Raw genomic sequence first — 20092 nt, 5'->3', positions numbered from 1 at the left:
ACAAAACTCATTTGTTCATTAAATCACCTTTCACTTGGGATTAATAAATAATATACAGCTTATACAGGCCTGTATTTATCAACAACCTACTAAATTTGATACACTAAGAAACAGTTTATGATTTTTAAAAATAAGCCACTAATTTTAAAAATGTTTAAACACAGTTTATATCAATAATTTATATGTACATTATTCGCTCGAATATATACACATCTTATTGTCCTGTTATTATGCTGTTATTACAGTGACAGCATGTGTTTATCCAGTATTTTTTAATGATCTTATTTTCATTTATAATAAATAAAGTAAAATAAAAATAACTTACGATACTATAAAAATACAATGTATTTATATGTATAATAATATGTTGTTAATTTTACTATAATTGTCCTCGTGTCCCTTTACCACAATCAGAATCTGACAAACTCCAAAGTTGTTGTTATTATTATTATTATTATTATTATTATTATCCTCCCCCCTTCACAACAGTCAGACTCTAACAAAGTCCGAAGTTCACTAAAGAGTTGCTGATAACGGAGGCCAATAAAAGCAGGCGAGCTGCAGTGTAAACACGCTCTGCGTCCTCACAGCTCTCACTCACAGCTCATTTGCATAAAGGCTCCAAACACCAGCCGGCCCACTCACTGCTATAGCGCTCCTTTCGTTTCCCACCCAGCATTCCGACAAAGCCCCGCCCCTTGCGCTGGGATTGGCTGGGAGTCTCGCGCCTCTTGTGCTGTGATTGGCTGCTTCCGGAGCAGTCCGCGTGGCTCGTGAGTAGAATTTTGGCCGCCCTTAGCACGAGAGACGCGGAGCGCTCGTGAGTAGCCGGTTTCAGCGCGGGGGGCGTGGCTTTGCCGGAGTACGGGTGGTGAAGAAACCCCGAGAAAACTCAGCGCTGTTTTTATACGGCATCATGGCAAAGTTACACAGCCAAGGCTTTCCAGAGAAGCAGGTGTGCGCGCGGGGGCTGTCTGTTCGGCCCTGGAGGTGAGAGGAGAGCCTGTTTCCCCTCTCTTCCCTCCTCGTTAAGTGGAACATTTTTCCTCTTTTTCCCCTTTCCCCCCCTTTTTTCTCTTTTCTTCCATTTTTCTTGGATGTTAGCGGAGATGGTGTCTAAGCTGACGTCTCTGCAGCAGGAGCTCCTGAGCGCCCTGTTAGACTCTGGAGTCACCAGAGAAGTTCTGGTTCAGGCGCTGGACGACATGGAGCCCCGGCCGGCCGCGCTGGGGGTGAAGCTCGAGGGCGTCCACACGTCCCCCGGTCAGCGGCGAGACGGACTCGCACAAGCCCGTGTTTCACACTCTCTCCAACGGGCACGGCAGGGGGAAACTGTCCGGCGACGAGGGCTCGGAGGACGGGGACGAGTACGACACGCCACCCATCCTGAAGGAGCTCCAGGCGCTCAACACTGAAGAGGCGGTCGAGCAGAGGGCCGAGGTGGAGCGGATGCTGGCGTAAGTCCCACCGAAATCCCCGGTTTTGAGCAATACAGACACCCAGTAAACACGTCTAACAGTGAATGAACGCACGGGATTTATTTGAGTCCGGCTGGACACAAATGAACTCCTGTAAAAGATCCTTCAACACGTCTGTTTTCCTGCTTTGATTTTGCTGTAATTTCAAAACGGAAATGTTAAAAACAACAGATTTAATCTCTAACTAGACACATCAATGTGTTCAGTTGGACACATTCTGTGTTGCTTTTAACACAATGTGTTCAATCAGAAAACAATTTGACACAAAAGTGAGGGTGACACGAGTGAGGGTGTTTAACTCCTCTTTAAGAAAACAGAAAGTTTTTTTAAGTGAAAAAAAAAATGAAACTGAACTGTCTGGGCTCTAAATTAAGTGTATTATTGTCAGAATAGTCAGTTTAGTAAAGAAACGAAGCGCCAAGAGTGTCATTTTCACAGTTACTACCACACAAAAAACTCTCCAGCACTGAATGAACACCTGCAGTGTTTTTGCCTAAAAGTCCAAACCAACACTGTACAAATTCTACAAAATACGAGTTTCTCCAGCACCAGATTTAATCTAACGCCGGTGATTTTTCTGTTTTAATGAAGCTCATTTTAGTTCAGTGAGCAGCGTTAATGTGGAGAAAGAGGCGCGGTAAGTCAGAAAGTAAAGGACGCGGTGAGATTGTCACCTTCAGCCCATCCCGTTCAGTCTCCTCAGTAACCTTCAGCAAACTGAGAGATATTTTATAAACCGAATTATATTTAATAGAGTGCTTTAAGGGCGCTATTTTGACTGATGTAAGGAGCTGCAAGGCGGTGGTAAACAGAACTGGGCTGCATTAATAACAGAAATAAGCGCTGTGAGGTGTTGTTTTTCAGAAGGAGCCGTCAAAGCTGCTGTGTAGAGATTTAAAACCCCGCGCCACTTTTCCATCTTTTCACTTTCTGGTTACTAATTATCTACTCGGGTTATTATTTCTTTAACTTAGAGAAATATGAAGTGAAGAAGCTCTATTTATCATTAACTATGGCAGCGCGCGCTGCACTCCGAATATCAGCTCTGACGGATTAATATCAGCTCTGACTCTCATATTCACTCATATATACTCTCTATATTCACACACACAATTTTAAATACGTCAGATCAGTGTTTTAAAACACGCTGTATTAAACATTAAAAAGTGAGATAAATGCAGTTGTTTCTCTTTCTATCAGTAAATTATATAATAAAAAAGTCTGCCGTCAGAAAAATAAAACAACAATAATAATGATATAATTTTTGACAATGCTAATATTTTATATACATGTTTTATAATATAAATTTAAGGTTGAGCAGATTTCCGTTCAACTGTTTTCTATACTTCTCATTCTCCTACAGTGTGTTCTTGTAGCCCAGACTGAACCTTTAAGCTCCAACATCAACACACAGTTTTAAAGAATATAAGCCGGAGCACGTGGAGCGGAGTTATTATTAATTTTATTCTATAAATCATCAACTGAAAGATACACAGTGGCGTGTGATTAGTGTGAATGGAGGTTCTGGTTATTCATTGGTGAAAGTCATAATCCAGCTTCTCCGCTCTTTCTCTGCAAACCAAACACTCCGCACATCTGCACACACCGCACACACTCCGAGCAGCGTAGCGCGGTGAGTCCAGCACTGACCCTCAGCTCTCACTCTCAGCGCGCTAACCGAGCTCCGCTCACCCGCTCTGTCACTCCGCAGCTCACATCGATAAGAGTAATATTAATATAATATTAATTCAGATTAATATTAACGACCGCACGCGACCTTGACCGCTTTTTATTTGTTTTTATTTGTCACTCAGAACATTTCAGCGGATACAGTATTTATAAAAGCGTCTCATTTTAAATTACTCTTTCATAGAGTCGCTGAAGTTTTTAGACGAATCGGCCTGTTACCTTTTATTTAGTTATTTGTGTCCCCTGTGTCTTGTTAATTCGGTGTTTATTGACTGCTCTTCTCAGAGGCTCTTCTTCTTTCCTTTTCTTTTCTTTTCTTTTCTTTCTCTTTTTCTTTTTCGTTTCTTTTCCTTCTGTGTCTTTGTAATGTTTAGTGAAATCTACACGTGTGAAAGAAATATTCATTGGCTCTTTTGAATCGTTTCATTTTTTCTTTTCGCCTTTTTAAAGTTGCTGTGTTTTGTTAAGACTGGATAAAAAAATAACAACAAATCGTCACTTTTACAAAAAAATCCGGCTCATAACAGACGCGGAGTGAGCTAGTGGAGATGTTTTGTTGCGGGTCGTAATTAGATCAGAGCTGAGCTGAAGCCTGTAACCTTTGGAAGTCTTTACAGCCACTGAATGCAATGATTAACACTCATTTATTAGAGAGGGATTAACGACCGCCTGTGCCTCTTTAAACCAGGAGAGAGAGAGGGAGAGAGAGAGAGAGAGGCTCACATTAAGCAGAATTCTTTAGACCCAGCTTTCTTTAGAGCGGATCATGTCGATGTCAGAGTCCAGCAGCAGGAGCTGTTTACCTGTTTACCTCACGATTTATTCGTTTTACTCAGTATCGCATTATTTAAACTCCAGAGAACTCCAGAAAATTCGGAGAATCAATTTCATCAGCTTTTTTTTTAAATATGTTTACAGTCATTCACACTTAAAGGGGAATTCAAAATGTCTGCCTAATTCAGTGAGATGTAAACAAAGTCATTCTGAGTGGTTTGATGTAAAATGCTTTATTGTAGAGAAAATTGATTATTCTTTACAGTGGTGGTGATAGGAACTAGGGGTCACAATGTCTGCAACACAGACATAACCATTTTATTTACTATCCAAAACCACCAGTGAACCTACACGTGTCTTCTGAGTTTTATATATGTAACGAGTGTGATTTAAAATAGTCATAAATCTGAAAAAAAAGCTTTCTTTGGGGATTATGTTACTGATTAAAATAAGTTTTAGACATTTTTTTAATCACAAAACTATCTTTAAAAATGTCTCAGACAGTGTATTCATAACCATTTCATGTAATATCTTTCTGTGAGGGAGATTTTAGAGGTGGACGTCTGGTTCCTGTCACCACCAATGTAAGAAAAACTTTATTTTCATCTGAACCACTGAATTTTGCAATAATTTTGAAAAAGGGGTGGAGTTCCCCTTTGATGGAGATTCTCCTTTCCTCCAGAATCAGAATCCAGGCCTAACAGAGGTTAATGATATGTTAATAATGTGTTATTATATTATACATTATGCTATATATAATGATAATGAACAATATAAAAATAGCCTATAATTAAAAAGACAATATTCGTTTTTCGTAACTGATCAAACAGAACGGGGTCTTGACTCCACTGTATTTGTAGGCTAGTCGTAAAATTAACGCTGTAATATAATTATACTCTATAACAAACGTTTCCCAGAGTCCGTGTTCAGGTAGTTTAGTCATGTTGAACAATACTGTAGGCTAATATGATCATACAGTATAATAGCGTACATTTGTACAGGCGAAGTATTCAGGTAATGTAGTAATAAACGCGTTAATCCACATTATAAGGCATATTTATATAGGTTATTCCGGTGATATAGTATTAGAAACTCGCTATACCTCTGTATATATACACTTGTTCGGGCTGACTAACATACAACAGAGCTAGCATTTCTATAAGCGATATAAACCAGACTCAGTCCTGTAAACCTACGCTGTTGTTTAGGCTGCAGATTCAGCTCATATATTTCAACACACACTAACGCTGCTTCGAATTGAGGTCACTCATAGAACAACAACAAAAACGTTTGATTTGTAAGAATAGCAAGTGCTGTAGAACGTTTTTTGAAAGGTTTTCCATCCTAGACAAGAACTATGCGAAGAGCCATGCTGTAAAATTAGAACAATTGCACAATAAACACTTATTTGTTTGTTTGTTTGTTTACTGATTTGCGTATTTAAGCTTTAACTAAGTTGCAGTAAGTTTGCATGCTTTTTAAGTCAACTCATTTCAGTTCACAGTGCATGTGTGCATTCAAATGTCGCTTTTCTATCATTGCCTTCACTATGAGCCCTTAAGGAGCCATTTCAGAGTGTGATGTGGTGAAATAAACACTGTTTAAACGCGCTTTCGGTCGTTTCTCGTGCAGTGAGGACCCATGGCGCGCGGCCCGCATGATCAAAGGCTACATGCAGCAGCACAACATCCCTCAGCGCGAGGTGGTGGACCTGACCGGCCTGAACCAGTCTCACCTCTCTCAGCACCTGAACAAGGGCACGCCCATGAAGACGCAGAAGCGCGCGGCGCTCTACACGTGGTACGTCAGGAAGCAGCGCGAGATCCTGCGGCGTAAGTTTACATTTTTACACTCTGTTTTGGTAGTTTTAGTCTGAAAATTCAACTCTGTACAATGATGTCTATCTATCTATCTATCTATCTATCTATCTATCTATCTATCTATCTATCTATCTCTGTCTACAAACTTAAAAAAGATGGTCCTACAAGGGTTCTTTAGTAAAGGCAACGGTTATGTTTACAACCATGAGTTCCAAATAGAACAATTTCATGCTTAAATGGTTCTTTGGATGGTAAAATCATTCTTCAGATGGATAGAAAATGGTTCTAGATAGCACTATTGTTATGATGTCAAGTTTATGACAACAGAGGAACCCTTTTTATTCTACATAGAACCATATACAACACTCTCCATCGATGTTTAAAAAAAAGGAATAATTTTTTTTTCTCAGTTCTATTTAAGTCATTCCATTTTTAAAGTCCTTTCTACTGGTGACAGCACACAGGCAGCTTTGCTATAGCTCACAATTATTTTTTTTTGAGTTTTATCAGACCAAAAAATTATTATTAGCACATAACAGCCTTCAGTTCCAGTTGATAGATACTGGATTTGCTACACTACCAGTGCAGCCTTTCAGAGAACTCAGCACTACAGGATGAGTAATTATACTGAGATTATCTGGAGTACACTCCCAGAACAAAAAGGTACTAAACTGTCACTGGTGTGGTACATTCACATCACTGGGGTGGGCCTTCAGTACATTTAGTACGGAAACGTAAGTGTTTTCCATGGTTTATGACATGACATACACATACGTTCTGTCCGGATTCTAAACTTTTTATTTTATGTTAAAATTACTTTTTACTTTTTGTTTTAAAATGTCAGGTTATGAGAAGGTAATGGAAAGTGAATGCGATGACATGCATCAAAGACAATTTCTCTTCATTTTTCAGAATTCAACCAAGCACCACAAGGGTCTGGCATTAATATGACAGACAAAGGCAGTCAGGATCAGGTACTCCTTTTTTTCCCAGAGTTCAGTCAGCCTGGACAGAGTATGGGGCAGCATGGGGATGACACCAATACTGAGCCTGCCCTCAAGAAGCTCCGACGCAACCGCTTCAAATGGGGACCTGCATCCCAGCAGATACTCTACCAGGCATACGATCGGCAAAAGAACCCGAGCAAAGAGGAACGGGAGGCTCTGGTGGAAGAGTGCAATCGGTAATGTTACATGCATTATAAGCATTATAAAATGCTATAGTATCTTCTACACATTTAAAAAGTTTATGGTATTGGCCAGCAACTGTGCCATCCTTTCTTGACCACTGTCTTTCTTGATCACATTCAGGGCGGAGTGTCTCCAGAGAGGTGTATCTCCATCCAAAGCCCAAGGGCTCGGCACCAACCTGGTCACAGAGGTACGCGTCTACAACTGGTTCGCCAACCGGCGCAAGGAGGAGGCCTTCAGGCAGAAGCTGGCGATGGACGCGTACACCGGTCAAGCGCACAGCATGAACTCCCTCCTCTCACACAGCTCGCCACACCATCCTCAGGCCAGCACTTCACCGCCTAGCAAGATGCAAGGTACCTTCCCATTTCCTCATATCTAGCTGAGCTAAACTGGGCATCTGGGGTTGCGTAAGACTTTGGTTGCAGATCCAAGTCCAGATTGGCTATAGTTTTTTAGTGTAGGGAACAATGGTTGGCATTAGATTCCATTCCCTTCCTATGGTGAGAGGAGAAAGAGTTGACACAGTGGATGAGATCAGGGTGAAGGCGACGAGAAGGTGCATGATCAATAAGATGGAGTGAATGAGTGAGTGAGTGAGTGAGTGCACTGAGTAAATGCCATTGTTATTCCAAGCTTTGAAAACGCGCTGAGAACAATCCACATTGTAGCTACAGTCCCTGTTCTTGAGTCAGCAGGCAGGAGCAGGGCCACAAAGAGCTTCTACCCTGGGATGAGGACCAGGGTCAGCCCCAGGTCACACAAGCACAGGACCACCACTTACCTAGATGGTGTTTTTGTACCTATAGGCTTGCCATTTTACTGCCAGCATCTCTTCAGTACTGCCTAAAAAAGCACATACCAGGCTAGTGTCCTTGACCTAACGTGATATAGCAAGGCATTAGTACTAAAAGTAAAGAAACTGGCTTCTGACTGGTCAAACTGGCTTGGTCGTTGTTATTCTTTGCGTTAAAAGACTTGCTGTTGGCTTGAGCGTACTGTTTAATCTTGCAGATGGTTGGCTAGTATATTTGCTTGTGGATTTTCCCCTCTGCACACCTGACCAGTCAGTGACCTCAGGTCTTGCAGAGAGCTTTCAGAGGTTCGGGGGTGGAGGTACGTCGGGTCAGAGGTGGAAGACACTGCTTTTCCAAGCTCTTCCTTAGTTGGGGGTTACGGGGCTTACAAGGCATCCTGCTAGCAGCATCAGCTGTTTTTCAGTGTAAGAGCCTGGCCTGACAAGAATGGCTCAGCAGGTCCCCCTCATCGTGTTGCTAAGGCATGGTCTGTATTATGCATGCTTAATTGACAATTAAAACCCTTGGCTACTACATCTCCTAGGCCTTTGATAAGGGGCTCCCCTGTCCCCTGCTCTCTTTACCCTCTCCTAGCAGGGGGCCCCATTGTCTGTGGTGTATTAGAAGACTGCAGTGACTGTAACCTAGGTTCATTTATCTCTGTTGGGCTAGGGGAGGGAATGCTGGAACCACCCCAGCCCCCCACCTTTATGAGTGTAGCAGTTGAGGCAGGGACAGGAGTGGAGCAGCAGGAGCTGTCCGCTGGAGTATTGGCTCTTTTCTGACCAGACAGGACTGATCACCCCTTCTGCTGCGGCTAAAAGGGGGCTCTGGGTAAAGCCCCCTTTCTTTTCTCCCTTTCTCCAAGCATGGCAAAACCAGGTCGGGAGGAAGAGGTCGTTACAGGGTCAGAGCAAGGAATGGCTCTTACTCCAGCTTTATTGATCTTTTGTTGATGAAGATCAGGTTGATTAGATATCGCTGGAAATTCAGCTCTGAAGTAAATGCATGGGTTTTTGTTGTGATGTCATCTCAGTTTGTGCTTCCTGCTGGAATGCAGTCAGTTCAGCAGCGCTGTTTATTTGTAGGTCCATTAAATAATTTAATTTGAGCCTCACACTACATACCTTAAAACTCATTAGAAGATTCTAATGTATTCTCCATTGCGGTGCCCTTCTTCTTGACCTTTGGAGGAACAACTGTCCCTGCACTTTCAACTGCAGGCCACAGAAAGGCTGAAAGGCCACGTACGTCCTGCAGAGACCCGGGAGGTCTCTCATATGCAGCAGAATTATAAAGGGCATTGCCTGGGGTTGGGCACTAGGGCTTTGATATTACATGGGTCCCAGAGAGAACTGAAGCCTTTCAAACCGTCCTGCAGCTCACTGCTTACCACTCCCCTCCAGGACTTCCCACCTTCCCCCTGTTTTGACTGAGAAATGTATGGTGGCACCAAAACTGCCTTGTTCTATACGATGCTGTTGGACCACGAAGTGAGCATTGGACCTGAGAGTTGTAGTATTCCTTTCACTGTCATGTTGAATTCGAGTACTTAAAGGTTCTGCATGGAGAGTTACGATCGCTTATGGCATCTGATGTTTTTTGTCCCGCATTGCCTGTGTGCTGTGTTCTGAGAGGCTATATTTTGCTTCCTTGTTGCCGCAGAAACACAGCTCTCCTGCTGGTTGGTCTGGGTCAGACAACACAAACCAGCCTGGCTGAAAGAGAGAGGGTGAAAGAAGTAGGCCCTGCAGCCTGGGTAAATGGCAGACAATGTCAGACAGTGCCCTACTGAATAGCCCCCTTTCTCCCCCTGACGCTTTTACAGGGCACAGGCCTATAAAATAAAGTCTGTTTATGGTGGTCGGTCCATTGTGTGGCGAGCGGCCCATGGACCCGATGGAGTGCTTTATTGCTGGTGTTTACAAGATGCTGTAGAGTAGTCCAAGACTTGGCTGGCTGCTGAGGGGGACAGAGTGGTGTTTGTAGCCAGAGTGGTCTTCTCCTGATGTCCAGCGAATGAGCCATAGGATGAACATGCTTGAAATATCACTCTAAATTCATGCTGGACCTCTATTGAACCTGGCAAGTTCAGTAGAGATACGTTGATGGTGCTAACACAGGAGAATAAAAGCTTTGAATGAGGAACTGTTTGTTTGGTGTGAAGAAGACATGCATTGTGTTCTCATTGGTCAGTTGTTATTGGTTTGCCACCATAGAGTAGAAGTATGTTCTGGTGTTTCTGGACCCTATGCTATAGGTTCTGAATAGCATATAGTATTTGGCAACACTTTGCTGAAAGGCACTGTTTCTAAGACTTAACAACACCTACATAAGCTTTCATTACCACTGACATAAACCTATGTATACATTTATAAGGGGCTATTCCAGTAGTTGTCATAACATTGGCTGAGGTGAAATGACATCAAAAGGACAAAAGCAGCCTTAAAGGCAACTGACGCTTTTGGAATAAGCCTTCATAAAAGTTTATGTTTTCATGATTTCATGATAAACGAACCAACAGAAATGCTCCAAAATGTCTTGGAATAAAATCTCTTTATACTATCTTACATTAAAAAAGTAAAGAACATTTTTACCTTCTTCCACAAAGTTAACCATTTAAAGTTGCTTGTTATTCTTTGGACAGTGACGATTTGTAAGGCTATATAACACCTCCATTACCCTTTTAGAACAATTGACATAAATCTCCATAAACCTTAATGAAGGCTTATTCCAACAAGCATCAGTTGAAGTTAAAGTAAAGGCTGCTTTTGTCTATTTTGATATAATTTCATTTCAGCCATGGTTATTGTCAGTATACATTTATGTCGGTTGTCATGAAAAACTCATGTAGCCTTATGAATGCTGCCCTTCAGTAAAGTGTTACCACATATTCTCTGAATAGTGTTATGTCAGGTCAAGGACAAGGTTTAGGACAGTCCCAGTCTTGATGTGTTGTTCTAGATAACTGTAGCTCATGTCAGTCTGGTGGTGGATTCTAAGTGAGGTGCTGTCTACAGATGGACAGAAGTGTTTGACATTGGCATTGATTTTGTAGTGTTTGCTCGGTCTGTATCAAGAGGCTGGGATTTGCAAACAGTCGCTGGACAAGGGATGGCTGAAATTCCTGCAAAGTTGACTGCAACTCCCAGGTGTGGACATGGGACTCAAACATCAAAGTACACTCTCCCATAAAATAGCTCTTCATTTTTGATTTTGAAAGTCCACGTCTTTATCCTGAAAGGCATACCAGTGAATTCATAATGTGTTCTGGGAACAGCCAACCATCAAGAGTGAATGGTGCAAGCCCAGAGCTGCATGTACACACTCTAATGGCCTTGGTTGTTTTGGGCCCATATCTGTATTGGAGGGGCCAGAGTTTGTTTGCTCTGCTCAAGCCTGTCCGGGGCCAGTAAGCAGCCATATGAATCTCTGGCTGATGTGAAAACACAATTAGTCAGAGGCCTATATCTCTGCCCTACATATAAACATGTGTGACACACATTCCGGCAAGCCAAGACAAACTTCAAGAAGTAATGTTATCGCTTTCTATTTCTCTTTCTTTCTCTTTCTTTTCTTTCCCTCCTTCTCAGCCATCAGGTACAACCAGGGTCCAGGTGAAGTCAGCTCTTCCACTACCATCAATCATCACGGCAGCAATGGCATGACGAGTGGCCAGTCTGTGTTGCAGCAAGTCTCTCCTGGAGCGCTGGACCCCGGCCACGGCCTGCTGTCACCTGACGCCAAGATGGTGAGCACACCTGGCCACTCCTGGCCTCAGATAAGATAAGACAGGGCACTGCTTTTGACACAGCAAACGCCAAGCAGGGCCTCCGATAGGCGCTGCCGTTGGCCGACCAGAGGCCCAACAAATGTTGTATTGTTCTTCTTTCGGTCGAAGCTTCAGGAAGATAGTTAGGCTTAAGCCACAGGACACGGCAGGGTAGGCATGGGCCTCAAAGCTTGTGGTAGCGTGAACAGGGCACGGCCATGGCTAAGCCAATAAACCTGACAAAGAAACATTCTGTTGTTATTGATTATATGCCGTGGCGGGTGGGGCTCTGCTTGCTCTGGCAAGCGGACTGACAGCAGTGCTCGATTAAGCCAGGCAGCAGTGAAACAACTGACCCCTCCCCCACCCAGCCTTATCCAAATATTGAGTTTTAAGCTAGACAATCTTCATTCGACTTCAGTGTTCACAAAATATTTGTCATATCAAAGATACTGACTCGACTGTCGTTTGCGTCTCAATAGAATTCATCATGGCTTTCTAGTTCACTTGTGTTAGCCGGTCAGGCACTAGCCACTGCAGGAGTGAAGGGAGGATGACTGTGGCTTATCTGCACCCTCAGACGGTTGTCTGAGCAAGGCCTCCTCTCTGACCAGCAGCCTATTCAAATAGACAGTGTTCCTCTTTGAGGCCTGCAGAAGATAATGTTACAGTTACAGAGCCATTGATAACACTGTTCCGGCCCTTTTACTGGTCACTGATCTGAGGTTCAAAACGCAAATGTATGAAACAAATGTTAAGAGTTGCCTTGCAGGATGAAGCTTTTTGAGTAGCTGGTCTGTGTCTGACAGAGTATGTTTCTGTGTGTGTTTCTCTTGGTAGATCTCAGTATCAGGTGGAGGTCTTCCACCGGTAAGCACCCTGACCAACATCCACAGCTCCCATCACCCTCACCAGCAAACACAGAACCTCATCATGCCTATCTCTGGAGTCATGGCTATTGCCCAGAGTGAGTTTTCCTCTATCTTTCCTTGTAGCAATTTCTGTCCTGTCACTGGGACACCCATTTTTGGCATGTTTTTGTACTTTTCTTTGTACTTTTTTGTATTTTCCCTGCTCAACAACCAATTCTAAAAGCCTTAATGAGCTGGATAAGGTGGCGCAGAATGTGCACAGCCTGGTGTTTTCCTCGGAAATGGAATTTTTTCTATTTTTACCTAATTTTCGCACCAGTATTAGCCATTGCCAATTCTCACCCACTGTCACTCCAAGAGATCTGTGGTAACTAGTTACATTTACTCAGTTGCATGTATTTACTCAGTTAAAATTAGAGTGATTTGTACTTTTCTGACTATTTTCCAATGTTAGTACTAAAGTAGTAGATAGTACTAATTTTTCATTTTAGTCGTTCACACTTTGTTGCTTCTCTGTTGGATCAGCACCTGGACTGCCTCTGAATTTTTGGGCAGTACCATTTTATTTGACAAAAAGAGAAGAATGGCATCTGACAAATTTCCTGTCTGACAGTTGCTAGATGTTTCATTGTGGATTTATAGAAAGCACAGCTTAAAATTATAAGTAAAATTAGTGTTACCTCATTAAAATAATGACTCAAGCAGAAGTAAAAGTAGCCTAATAAGAAAAGTGTTTTGGTCAAAAGTACTAATCTGATAACCCACCTTAATCTGACATCCCAACTTTATTCCTACTTGAATCATTATTTTTTTTATTTAATTATTTTACTTGAATATGATTTTAGTAGAAAAGTGCCAACTGACCAGTTCTGTGCACATAATAATAATAATTGATGCCGACGATTAGTTACCCTTTGAACTGCCAGGGAGAAAGGAACTAAGCTATCCTTCCTACCCATATGAGAGTGCAGCCAGTGCTCTCTTAGACTCACTGCTTTGGATATCTGTGGTACCACTGAGAATCAAAACCCAGGTCCCAGCACCAAGACATAACCTTTTTATCCATTTGGCAGTTTAACCAATTCAGGCAATCCATAGTCCAAGATACTGCTGTTTAAGATAACCCTAACACCAACACACTGACACTGTTTCTATCTGGTACTGTTTACAGGTCTGAACACGTCACAGGCACAGACAGTGCCAGTTATCAACAGTGTGGCAGGCAGTCTGGCCACTCTACAGCCTGTCCAGTTCTCCCAGCAGCTGCACAGCTCCCACCAGCAGGGCCTCATGCAGCAGTCCCACAGCCACATGAGCCAGCAGCCCTTTATGGCCACTGTCACACACTCACACAGTCAGTATATTCCTCAGTATATATATATTTCCCAACCCCCCACGCACATTATCTGCATTCTGAATCACTCCTTATTGGAAAAATCCTGCACTATTTAGTGTGTTAGCCATGTTGTAATGTTGTTTGAATTCTCAACGATAAAGCTTTCGGTTGTTCCATGATCGTTCTCCAGTGAGTTTACTGTACAGCAAATATCAAGTAGTGAGTGACGAGTGAACCTTTCCTAACACAGAAGCTGACTCTTCCTGGGAGGGTCCATTTGGCTATTTATCACTGTAGAAAATTGTTATCCCTACATTTAAACAAAACCTATATGAAGCCATCAGCTCATTTGTTGAAAACATGTCCATCCTACATACACACGTTTCCAAGTAGACTTATCAGTAGTCAGCTTTCTGTAATAAACTCACATGTAACTGTTCTCTCTCCACTGCTGTGTCCTCTTCACAGTGTACTCACACAAGCAGGAACCGCCACAGTATTCCCACCCCTCACGCTTTCCCTCCGCCATGGTGGTGACGGACACCAACAGCCTCAGCACCCTCAGCTCCATGTCCTCCACCAAACAGGTCAGTCAGATTCTCTGTACTTGAAAATTGCACCTTTAGGTGGTATATGTAGTTTTTTTTGGACTAAATCGGCATTTGTGAGCCCTGCATGTATCACTGCGGCCATGCTTTTGATTCAGAGTCAGTGTCTCTATGCTGCAGTTTACAATTGATCTACACTGAAAAAGCACTGAATTGAATTAACTTTAATTCAAATGTACATTTCCACATAAATAAAATATACTCACTAATGTAATTTCGTCCTTAAGGTTACTTAATTTTGGCAAACGCTGTTGATGAAATATGTTTTATTTATGTGGAAATGGTCCATTTAATTCATTACTTTTCTCAGTGCGTTTGCTTGGGGGATGCTGAAAATCATTTTAACAAGTATTAATTCTATGTTCTCATTGTTGGCCACGCTACCCTAATATGCACCACACCTTGATTCTCACTGAAGGATATGTCCCTAACAGATGTCCACAATGAGCACTATACTAACGCTAGGCTATAGATGAGACTAGCTAGTCCCATGAATTGTGTCATTTTGGTAATTTCTTTAATCCCTGTCATAATAGGATGGTCCTGTAAACAAGATGGTGCAACTGGGGGGTCTCTCCTGGGTAAATACTGTTTAAATATAGTCACTTAACAGCTCTGTACTGTGGTGATTCTCAAAACGGGGTCTTTCTTGATCTCACCTGGCCAAATCCTAAAAATATTAAATGTCCTAAATGTCCTCAGCGGTCAGAGTAAGCCTCCACTATGTGGAGCAGTATATGAAGCATCAAAAAAATGAAGTTATAAAGTTTTCTAATGTGAGCAGCATTGGTAAAGTCAGGAATCTGTACAAAAGGGGCCGTTTGCTGCCTTTGGTTTGGTCATGGTTGCTGCACATCTCAATCAGTGGAGCGAAGGGCGTAGCGATACTCCTCAGAATGCCTATTTCCTTTGAACGACCTAACTGATCACTCACCCGTGCTCTCAGCCACAACTTGATAAATGAAGCTTCCTCTCTCTCCTCCTTTCAGTCACTCTATTCTTTCGCACTTTCTCTCCCTCTCTCTCTCTCCATCTATCCCTAAATCTCTCTCTCTCCGTCTCTGTCACTTTCACTTTCCTTCAGTCACTCTCTTCTTCTCACTCTCTCGCTTTATTCGTACCCCTTCCCTTCCTTACTCCTTTCCTCTGTCTCTCTTTCTCTGTCCCTACAGCCCTCTCTATTTCTCTCTCTGCCTTCTCCTTCTCTCTCTGACCCAGCCCTCAGTGTCTCAGACCAGGAAATGACCCTCACTCTTAATCAAAGCTCTTGTGTGCCGCTGGTTTCCCTGCTGTGGAACGGTGGTAAGGTGTGTGTGTGGTGTGTGTGGTGTGTATGCGCGCACACTCACTAATTACGCCTCTTCCGACTTCTCCCCACCCTCAGTGAGCGCTCTAGCCTGAAATGCAGTCCGCACTCAACTGCTTTCACACGCTCAATTTCCCACGCTGGCCACTAGCCGGTGAGCTGACGTGATTTGGCGTTAATGTCAGAGCGCACTCTCTGACTGCTGAGAGTCACCTCCCACATGACCTTTCACATAAAGCCCAAAAAGCCAAATGCACATAATACTCAGGGTGAAGCAATAACACACAACCATATTCAGGCATAATAAATGTAATTTGAATTCCACATACCTAAATACCTAAATATATATGTTTATATATGTGTGCATGTATGTGTGTGTTTTTAATTACATATTATATTAGCATTTTCAGCATAACAATTGAATTAAAAAGTATCTTTCAGAAGATTTCAGAACTTTTGTTGTAATGACAGTGTGCAGTCAAGCTGGCATGGACTCCACAAGTTTGTGCAAAATCCTCTGATGAGTGAATCAAATCCACCTGAGAATCGTCTGATCACACGCTACAATGGAAGGAATAAGACTTAAAAAAATCTGACCCTTTGTATAAAGGCTTTCATGAGCCCATTTACTCAAATTTGAGTAATGACCAAGAAATAGTGACGAATCCTATTCACTTTTACTTTTTCTTTTTCTCAAAATTCAAAAATATTATGTTGTTTATTCCCAGGTTTAAATAAAAAAAAGTCCTAGATTTTTATGATACTTAATTTTTAAAATACAGTCATATGCTAAAAAATGACTGTTCCTGGTCCAATTACATGTTTTGTTGAAAAAATAAGTTCAAATACACATCCTCTACAGGGAATATATTCCTGCTAATATTACTGCTTAATTTCTGTTTATTTGCTGGGTTTAACATATTGAAAAAAATAAACATAAAATATAAAATGTGTCAAAACTTTTGCACACGCCACATGCATTATTTTTACACAGGTTTTATTTTTTGCAATGTGTTTAATTCAGCAAATAAACAGTAGTTGTGCATTAAAATGTGCTGAACTGTGTTCTCTGTAGAGGGTGTACTAATTGTCACTTCAACAGTGAAATTGATGTTTCATATGACTATATATATATTTGCAGACATGTATTAGATTTCTGGAAATCCTTAATTTCACTTTATGAGGAATGTTCAGTATAGTTCTTTTGAGCATGTCTAGGAGATGCGATTCCTCAGTCTGCTGAGAGGGCACTTTCAGGTCTTCCTGACCCTTATCAGTGGCCTGTATTTGGACTGGGTGGTGCAAGAAGTGGCAATGGGCTTTCTGGGGGGATATTATGAACACACTCTGGCTTACCTGGCTTTACTGCCCTCTTGTTTGCCCTGTTTTTTTCCCCTCACATACTAAATACGCCCCCCCCCCTCCACAACTTGCATCTAATGTGTCTGGCCCCCGGCAGCTGGCCTGCACCTTTATCAGGTGACCCAGGTGAGGCTGTTTGCCAGCCAGCAGGTCACGATGGGGTCACGTGCCTCCGCCCTTACAGCGAAAGGGAGAAACAGAAACGGCAAACAATCCCGTAAAGGCTGTTTCAGTGGAAAAAGGAGGCGGAAGAAAGATGAGGAATGTATTTGGTCAGGTGTGGTGCGGCTTTCTGGGCCCTGATAACTTTACTGTTAACTCTGGCCGCTGAGGAAATTCTGTGCTTTCTCATGCACAGCTTTACATCACTGTTTTTGTTTTGTTGACATGGTAAGGTGTGATATTATAAGGTCTGACCATTTCCTCTTTTTTCGTTTCCTCCCCTTCTTTGTCAGCAGTGTCCTCTGCAAGCCTGGTGATCACGTCCACCTGACATCCTCGATGCCTAGCAACAGGAGTGCATTTCCCTCTCCCCCCCTGTATCTGTGGCAACTTTAACCGGCCGCTAATAACTGGCAACCAGGGTCCTGGACGAAGAGACAGTCAATAAAGCAGGACCCGTATTGGAGGAGAGCAAGCTTGACAGCGAGAATGGACGCTATGGCTTGGTCTTTTTTCACGGTAGAGGGATGGGAGGATTATCTGGACGCTCTCTTTCAGTTGATCAACAGTGGAACATGAAATCTCTGACCAAGCCTTCTGTAACAGTGTTTTGCTTCTTTGTTTGAGAGACATAAATGCAGAGATTCATGAACATTGTTCTGCATGGATGATCCACCTTTGAGGAACAAATGGAGACATGTGTGGAGTAGAGGTGCACAACAGAAGGATCCACACCTACCTAATGGTCCAGAGGAAGCCTTTGGTTCCTTTGGTTTTAATCAGCCTTGCTCTGGACATAGCGGAACGAAACCTCTGCCTTACACAACCGTTCATATCCAAAGAAGCATCTTTCATTAATGAGCTCACCTAAACATGGACATTGCCTAATCAAATTGTCCATTAAACGACAATCAATGTATTTTGTTCTAGAAGTATTGGTTAGTCATTACTGCCCTTTGCCATTCCACACATAGTCAAAGTGCTGGTGTTAAATTAACTCCTGCAACTCCTTTGAATTGAACACTGTGGGCTGCACATACATCATAGCGAGTCTTCCATTGTGAGTGGTTAGTATGAGCAGTCACTGTTCTGTACAGATGTAAATACAAATAACTATTATGCCATTTCTTTGAAAGATGTACATATTCAAGGTCTGTATCATCAATGTTTGCTGTTTTTTTTTTGTCTTTTTCAACATATAAACTGTGATTTAGAGATGACAATCTTTAGAACAGGAAGGACTATGCAATGTAGCGGAAAGCACAAAGAAACAGGGGGATCAGCCCACGTCCAAAAGCAAACCATACACTTAGAAAAAATGGTTTACATAGTACCAAAAAGGGTTCTTTGACTTGTGACAGTACAGTTTTTAAAAAGATAGTTCTTTAAGGGTTCTTTAGTAAAGACAGTGGTTTTATATAGACAGTTGAACAATACATTTGTGGTTCTTTGCATGGTGAAATGGTTCTTCACATTGATGGAGAATGTGCTGTACATACTTCTATATTGAACCTTTTTGAAAATTGTTCTATATAGCACCAAAAATGGTTCTGCTATTGTTATGTAACCCCTTTTTAGTGCTATATAGAACCATTTTTTACAATGCATTCTCCATCAATCTGAAGAACCATTTCTCCATGGAAAGAACCTTTTAAGCTTACAATTTGAGTGTTCATGGTTCTTCATAGAACCATTGTCCTCACTAAAGAACCCTTGAAGAGGCATCTTTTTAGTGTAGCAGAAGCCTTTTTAGTGCTAGATGAGACCATTTTCAAAAAGGTTCTTTAAAGAATCAGAAAAGAACCATTTAACCAGGCAAAGAATATTCAAGCATTCAAATAATTCTTGAGTGTTCACGGTTTCGAGATAGAACTATTGCCTTCACTAAAGAACCCCTCGAAAAGCCATTTTTAAGAAGTTTAACCAGGCCATCCATTGACTAGAAAGGGAAGAACAGAACTTCACAGCAAAGCGTCCTCGCTTTGTTTGTTCTGCTTGTTACTCCATCAGTTCCCCATATTATCATATCTGAGGACGATCCCATAAAACCATATACCACACCGTGCTTTTTGATATTATGGCAGTTTATTAAGAGTCTCTTGCTGTATTAGTGTGTAGGCTGATAAACGTGAGGGTTAAGGTTAGATGTCTCAGCCTGGAGAAACAGTATTAGCCACTTATCCAACTCTGAAGTAACACAAAGCAGTCAGTAATAACCTGTAAATTCAAACTATTCGCATTTCTTTCACAGTCATTCATGAAAAAGTGATATGTGGATTCTTTAAATAGAGAAAAAGAGATTAAGTATCTAGTCAGGTTATATCTGTTGCCATTTCTTCTCTTAGCTCCCACCTGCTGTCCAGCCCTTTTTGTGCATCCCATACTTACTATTAAAAGGTCACTAAACGTATTTTTGATGCATTTACTGAACATATACCTACTGCCGTTTTGGTTACAGCGCCACTCAACCCAAAACCATGTGATTCCCTCCTTGTATTATTTTTGTATAAAATGAAAATCAATGAAAAATCATTATTTATACTGTGAGAAAAAAAGCTGATGTTTCAAGTAAAGGCTCTTCCCAAGATTGGTAACAGTGGTCCTTTTGTTGTCATTCATGTTTTCCCTCACATGTCAGTGGAAAATGTGTGAAGGTTTGTCAGCTTTGCACAAACTCACAGCAGCCACGGCTCGGTCAGCGTAACAAGATATTATCAGCACTTTGTGTTGTTCCTCCAATTTTATTCCAGCTTCGCTCATGACTGCAATAAGCCTTATTGCCTTTCGCAAGCTCTTGATGCGTTTCGCAATCTTATAGTGCTTTCTTTCCGACAAGAGTGCGAGGAATGTGAGACTATTGAACTAGTGCCCCTTCCCAACACCTCCTAGCCCTGACAAGCATTGTTTGTCCAACTTATCTGCTGCT

General features: G+C 42.0%; 1 protein-coding gene across 1 annotated transcript; it reads left to right on the top strand.

Annotated features, from left to right (window-relative positions):
* The first annotated feature begins 903 nt into the window (after positions 1 to 903).
* On the top strand, positions 904 to 19760 carry hnf1ba (HNF1 homeobox Ba). Its single transcript, XM_036559394.1, is given in 10 exon segments — positions 904 to 1264; positions 1266 to 1457; positions 5574 to 5773; positions 6674 to 6944; positions 7072 to 7307; positions 11342 to 11499; positions 12361 to 12487; positions 13564 to 13746; positions 14197 to 14315; positions 17463 to 19760. Coding segments are annotated over 10 exon segments (1674 nt in total). The 5' UTR covers positions 904 to 1097; the 3' UTR covers positions 17484 to 19760.
* The last annotated feature ends 332 nt before the right edge of the window (positions 19761 to 20092 follow it).

This window comes from Colossoma macropomum, unplaced genomic scaffold, assembly GCF_904425465.1.
Source record: "Colossoma macropomum unplaced genomic scaffold, Colossoma_macropomum, whole genome shotgun sequence".
In the NCBI taxonomy this organism is placed as follows: Eukaryota; Metazoa; Chordata; class Actinopteri; order Characiformes; family Serrasalmidae; genus Colossoma; species Colossoma macropomum.
The sequence above is the reverse complement of the archived record's forward strand: the minus strand, read 5'-3'. Positions and strand labels throughout refer to the sequence as shown.